At 40.8% G+C, this 6,851-nt stretch overlaps 2 protein-coding genes across 6 annotated transcripts in view; both read left to right on the plus strand.

Annotated features, from left to right (window-relative positions):
- trim36 (tripartite motif containing 36) overlaps nucleotides 1-2,227 on the plus strand; it is an 85,328-nt gene extending 83,101 nt beyond the window's left edge. For all 5 annotated transcript variants that reach the window (XM_034170476.1, XM_034170480.1, XM_034170477.1 and 2 more), the window contains one exon: nucleotides 1,021-2,227. In XM_034170476.1, coding sequence (XP_034026367.1) covers nucleotides 1,021-1,384 — 364 coding nt within the window. In that variant the 3' untranslated portion in view covers nucleotides 1,385-2,227. The remainder of the gene's footprint in view (nucleotides 1-1,020) is intronic.
- A 3,175-nt stretch (nucleotides 2,228-5,402) lies between these two features.
- Nucleotides 5,403-6,851, plus strand: part of ccser1 (coiled-coil serine-rich protein 1) — a 592,747-nt gene continuing 591,298 nt past the window's right edge. The window contains exon 1 of the mRNA XM_034170482.1: nucleotides 5,403-5,600. The gene's annotated coding sequence lies outside the window, so the exon portion shown is untranslated. The remainder of the gene's footprint in view (nucleotides 5,601-6,851) is intronic.

The raw sequence follows: 6,851 nt of genomic DNA on the forward strand, positions 1-6,851 counted from the left end.
ACAATGGGCTCAATGGATGCAAAGTTGGTAAGGCGCCTGTCAAATTCTGACGATGCTCTGCACTTGATCATAACGTGCACTCTCAAGCTCCAGTCTTTTGACGCTTAAGTTCTGTGCACTAATGCCTCACAGCAAGAAGGTCGTGGGGATGTCCTGCTAGCTGACTTTTCAATTCCTGGACTTCTCGGGGTTGCAGAGGTGAATTAGGCGGGAGGTTTGCATCGTAGCTCTTGAAATGCCGCTCCAAATTCCCTTCGGTAAAGGCATGTTTGCACTGCAGACAAGAGCGATTGACTTGGCATTCAAATAAATGAAGAAAATAATCCTCCCACTCTAAATGAAAAGTTTTAGCTTCAGCCATTGTAGTATCCACTTGCTCTGCTGTAGCTTCTCATGCCCTTTTGACCCTGTGCATGTGAAGATAGAAGTGCGTGCAAGTCCCTCCCTTCATGCGACCAACTGGAACTCAGCCCACGATCAACTGTAAGGTTGTGATCGACTGGTTGGGCACTCTGGCATTATTGCAATAGTCTGATGTGACTCACTGCAGATAAATGGTTTAAAAGTAGTGGTGATGACATCTGTCTAAAGCTAATTAACATGCAATGTTAAATTAACTATTTTGTTCTGCCTCGAACATGGGGACAGATTCAAAGGTTCATGTGAATCCACTGTTCAGAAGAAATATCTTTGTTGTAATGAATGATTGTTTCTTTCCCATTGAAGGAACAGACTCTAAGATTCCAGTTACTCCTGCTGCTGTGTTGACTTACAATTTGTGTTTTCTGCACAAGTGGAGTCTCATCTTCCTAATTTGTAAGGCACTAGTTCAAAGTGTCTAGGATGTAATGGCAGGGTTGGGGGAAAAAATGGTGTCTGTGTGACTCAAAAGGCTGTGCATACAATGCTGGCATGTGGGTCCCAGCCATGAAGAAGCAGCTATTTAAATGCATGGTGCCGTAGCAGTCTGCAAACTGTCCATCTGACACCAATTCTCCTGCCCTCTTCCTTTTTCATCAGGTACGATCATGACAGTGGACATGACAGCGGCAGCGAGGATGCATGCTATGACCTTTCACAGCCCTTCACCCTCCTCACTCTAGGCATGGGCAAACTCTTCATCCCCAAGGCTGCTTCATCTTCTGCTTTCACAGGAAACACATCTGGTGACCCTGGCAACCGTGTGCTACCCATGCCACAGCGTGTGGGTGTGTGCCTTGATTACGATGCAGGTCGGGTGTATTTCTATGATGCAGACACCATGAGGTGCCTTTATGAACGGCAGGTGGACTGTTCAGGAACAATGTATCCAGCCTTTGGCCTCATGGGCAGCGGCAAGGTTCAACTTGAAGAATTCATCACTGCTAAGAGACTGACCTTCTGAAGATGGATAGAGTTTGCTGACTTAACATCTGCATCTACTAAACTTATGTTCTGGCAGGAGTAAGGGTTGGACAGGGCAAGTTTAAAGTAGTTAGGTATGGTATTTGTGATCCACACTGGGTATCTGTTTTGAGGCCAGTTTTTATTTGTAAAGTCTGTCTGGTCTTTGTTAGGTTTTAATTGCTAGTTCTGGTCATATTCTACTACATTTAATTTGGCTGCAAAGCTATTCTGCAGTCACCTAATTCTTGTTTAAACCTGAAACGCCTTCCACAATGCTACTCTGCCTGTTTTTATAATTATTTACAGTGTGATCTTTCTTTGGCTCTTTGTGAAGCTGTCTTTAGGTAGCAACATGGGTTTATATAATTTTAGTAGACCTGACAGAGCTGTGTAGCTACTTTTGAAGCTGGTGCCTTCCTCTTAGAAAATGGACCACATAGTTTGCTTGAGCACGTCTGTTTCATTGCAAAATGTAATGGTGAAATTTAAATTTTACTTTGATCAAACTCTGGTGTCAAACTTGTAAGAAGTGATGTCCATTATAACTCACTCCTCACTCTATCACACACTACCTTTTCAACTCTCCACAAGTACATTGAGCTGTTCTTGCACAGAATGACACTTAGCACGAGTATTTGTAATAACACTTTAATTCATTACATTCTTCGTTGGTCACCTTGTCACAGACTTAATCAGTGCATCATGCCTCGTCATCAGTATCACAGAATCTTTCCTGCTTCCAAACTTGAAGTGTGGATATTCTTTTGGGTTTAAAAAGTCTTAATATTTGCACTCACAGCTGTTGCACAGCGCTGAATGTGACTCACTGCTACACACCAGGTACCAGAACACTGTACGCAAAGCCGACATGATTTAGACAGCTGTAGTTTTAACGCTTAAATGGCTACAGCATGTTGGTTCTGGAGCTTTTGAAATGCACAATTTTCAGGATTTTCCTCAAGTGCTATCACAAACACACTGCTCTGTTTTACTAATGGTTAGTTCACTTGTTGGCATGATTGTATTTTGGTGGCATTGGCTATGATTCAGACACCTAAGAAGTTGATTGGCTTTCATTAAACCAGCTTGGATATTTAAATCTTAAGGCACAGTAGGCAGACTGCTATTTAAGCAAGCGCCTCTGCTTTCACAAACGTACACATGCTTGTGGGTTAATTTGAAGAGTTCAGATGCAAAACCCAATATCTCCAAAACAATAACTTTTTAGTTGACGCCAACATGTACTTGGCTGTCAAGGGGACCATCCGTGTGCAAAATATGAAAGAATTTGAACAAATTGTTTTCATGTTATTGATGAAAGTCTGTGCATTTCCATGTAGGGTTTCCTTTAAATCTCCATTTTCAACTGCATTTTTCTCCATTTGGGGGAAAAAAGGACTTACTGGGTTTTGCATCTGAACTCATTTGTACATGTAAATGTTTTGCTGTCAAACATATTGGGGTAACAGGTGCATCGGTTTTCTCAGGTTTCAGGCCCTGACTGAGATAAAATTCTACCTCCTTTCTGCCAGGCCTAAAAACAAAACAAAACAAAAAACCTTAACTACTGAACACTTAACTCATAGACAGGTTTCATTAGCTGTGTGTGGGTTTTTAATTTTTTTTTAATGAATATAAATAGCTAGGTAAACATCCCAGCAATGTCTGATAGTACGTTTTGACTTTAAATTTACATACATATGTGTATATAGTAAGCTAGAGAATGTTTATTTCAGTGAAATTATGTCAGTCTTAAATGTTCATGATGGTAGGTGTTTAAGTGTGTAATTGAAAGAACATATCACTATTGGTGGAAATTGTCAGCAAGAAGATATTGTTTAGGTGATTTTTAACAACAGTACTATCATTTATTTTTATTTTTCCTCCCATTTGTGGTGTTTAACAGTTTGACCATAGATACTATGATGGACATGGCTTTTGTTCTTAGTCTAAACATTTAATATATCATGTTTTAGGTGGGCATAAACGTAATGTGGTCACATTACATGAATGAGTTCTGACTAAATATTATGTTGCTTTGTCAGTTAAGTTTATTTTTCATGTTCATACCTGACGTAGTAGTTGTAACTTAAAATATGACAATTTCAACACCTTAAAAGCAAGGCAGGTTCATGTTGACTGATCACAGAATGTATTCTTGTTAAATGCAGATATGCAGAACAGATGAAGGTTCTGTTTCAGAATTTTTTTTTTTTTTTTTTTTTTTTTTTTTTTCTCTCAACTGTTTCATGACAATGCATGTATGTATAGAAATTGGGTAAAAAGTTTGGAAGCTTAAGATTACGGCTGACTAAAAGTAATGCATCCTAGCCTGCTTTAATACTAAATTGACCAAATACTTTTAGGCTGGCTCTCGATCTGTTTTTAAACAAGCACTTTAAAACTGTGTAGCATGTCAGCAACTGTTTGAAATTGCAAGAGTGATGTGTGCAATATTTTAAAAATGCTGTAGAACAGTAAACAGTTTGCACTATTATAGTTGTAAGTTTTAAATGGGCTCTGGGTTGATACAAAGTGTGCCCCCTCTCCCTTTACCACAGTGGACTGGATGTGGTGATGTGAAATGTACTTTCCTGTGACTTCTGGAAAATGTTTTGCTTTACTCATTACTGTGAGGATTTTGCCGAATAAAACTAGTTTTTAAAATGTGTTGTCGTTATTGGTAGACTTTAGTCCTCGTAGGCAAACTGTGTGAACACCTTATTGCATGTTACTGATTCTTAAGGGTCAGCGCTAATTAATAACTGTAATTCTGATGCGGAAATTCTGCGAACTTTCATGGGCTTTTTTTTTCCTTCTCCTTAAGTATCAGATTTTTTTTTTTTTCAAAAATTTACTGCTTCCCCCCCACCCCCTGAAAATCCCCCTAATGAAAATACTTTTAATATATAATGGGAATGTGTTGGGACGTTATTGGTTTCCACGCATCAGACTTAGAGTGGTTAAATAGTGCTGACCACTTTTTATTTTTGCATGGTTAGTAAGACAAGTATATTGCAGTGCAGATGATGGCAACAAACCTGTAACAACTCTAAGACCTAGGTCCAGGTGAAGTTGTACATGATGTAAACCCTTGACCCTGGGGGCTTGTGCTGGTCCAATGCCTCGCCACATCCACTGTACTACAGAATAGCCTGGACAATAGACGACTGGAGGGCGAGTCGTCTATTTTCCAATCTGAGTGAAAATTTAGGTGCCACAGTTGGGTGAGACAAGTGTCCCCTTGGTGGGGGTCCTTAACATTGAACCCTCTGTAGGTTGGATCATGCAGGGAAGAGGAAACAAATCATACCATATGACCAGAATATATGTAGATGTTACAATGCAAGTGAGGCATCTTTGGGTTTTGAAACAAGAGCTGGGGGGGGGGGGGGGATGGTGGTTTCAGCAGTACTCTTAGACATTGTACCATAGTCATCCAGGCGTTGCCTGAAGTCGGGCGTCGATGTCAGTCTCGCAATGATACATTAAGCCTGGACCTTAGTTCTCCAGTCAAGGTATCTGCATCACTTCACTAACCAGCAAACACAGCATTCAGTTCTCTAAAATACTCATAAATCCTGCAGTTGGGGATAAAACAAAGATGACGGCATCAGTGAAGTTGAAATCTGTAAACCTTTCCTTGCTGACAGATACTTCATTTGCTGGTTTCCACACCTCAAGCAAATACCTGTAATTCCATGTTATTTACTGGTACTTAATAGTTAAGATGGTGCTGAAGTCTGGAGGAGAATGGCCCAGCTGACCAAATGTAGCCCTTTGGGCGTCCAGCTGAAGATGTTTACAGTCAGTTTCAAAGCATCTATAATGTGTTGTCAGCAGGCTTAGCCTTCCTAATGTGTAATAAATCTTGCGCGCACTAAAAGCAATAGATGGTAATGGTGTAGGTCTGAACAGTGGAGAGAAATGAGCTCTTCATAACGTTCATCATCCACCTACTGCAGGATGCTGAGGCAGCAGGGGAGGGAGCACGAGGGAAAGGGGCGTGGCGCACAACGCGGAAGACAGAGGGGCCGAAGACGATCCACGTCATAGAGGTGAAATCTGGCGTCAGTGCGACATAAGCTGCTACCTCAGTGCCAAATTCACGCAGGGCTGTTTTTATTTATGTTGAGAGCCAGCATAACACAAGGTGACGAGCCGGTGAGCTTTGTGTGCACAGACAGAGCGGCCTCGCCGGGAACCCGCTGAAGGTAACGTGCTGTGCGGCTGTTAGCCTGCCCGGTGCTTGTTAGCCTGCCCGGTAACCGTGTGTCCCAAACACAGGTGTTCTTTGCGGCTTGAAGTAAAAGACGCTATCGCCTTTTATTGACATGATGTCGCACTGGTCGTTACTGCGCCTGTTCTGTCTTTGAGGATCAGTGTTGAGTGTTGACACAGCTAGCTGGTCTGGATTTAAGGCTTGTTGACAGTCTGTGTCCTGCTTCTGGATGTGCAGTTTAATAGTGAGCTAAAGCTAGTCCGTCCACAGCACCCGGACCTGTGTGAGAGACAATAAAATAATCAACCCATTTTATAACCCAGTAGTCATGGCAACGAGCCTACGCTAATAACCACGGTATGTTGCAATGTGACAAATGTGCAGAAATATATTTATGCCAGTTCCACCCTATTCCCCCTTAATATGAGGATTTTCATGATTACAAGATATCTGCGGATAAACGAGCGTAATATATAGCTTTAGTTGTGATAAGCAAGAAGATAGTATCCCACAATTCCATGATAATCAATAATTGTGAGATGCTATCTTGTAATTAATTTATTGCAAATATCCTGTGATAATAGATATGCAGTAATTGTGATGAAAAATGGTCAAATTTGAGATAAAGTTGGCAAAAATGATTTGTGACTTGTGCTTTTATGAATAATGTGAAACCTTGTTAGAATTAGCACTTTTCATTTTATATTTGACTTAACATTTCTGCTTATGACTTAGTAATGCCTGATTATAGCAACTGATTATTGCATTATTTTGCATATATTGCATGTAGCTACTAGGGATGTGAATCGTACAACTCACGATTCAATTCGATTCCGATTCTTGGGGTGACGATTCGATTCAGAATCGATTTTTGATTCAAAGAGCTCTGAGAAATAGTTATGACTTAAAAATGTTTATGTTTAAGAAAATGCAGCTCTACAAGGTTAATCAAGTGATTCTAGATGTAAATTTACTTATCTGCTTTGCTCGTTCAGAGTTGGCTGGCAGTTTAGCGAAGAGCTGGTCAGTAGTCAGCAGAGACCGCTGCTCCCCTCTTTTAGCTCTAGGTGATGCTGTATCATGTGGGCTTGCGGATTTCAAGTGTTTCCGAAGTACTTGACTTTCATTTTGCAGATTTTGCACACTGCATAAGTCATGTGAAGCTCCTTCTTACGCAGCAAATAATAAAATCTAAAATGCGCCCAAACATTTGCCTTCAGCAAAGACGGTGTTGGCTGAATGA

This window comes from Thalassophryne amazonica, chromosome 5 (assembly GCF_902500255.1).
Source record: "Thalassophryne amazonica chromosome 5, fThaAma1.1, whole genome shotgun sequence".
NCBI classification, from domain to species: Eukaryota; Metazoa; Chordata; class Actinopteri; order Batrachoidiformes; family Batrachoididae; genus Thalassophryne; species Thalassophryne amazonica.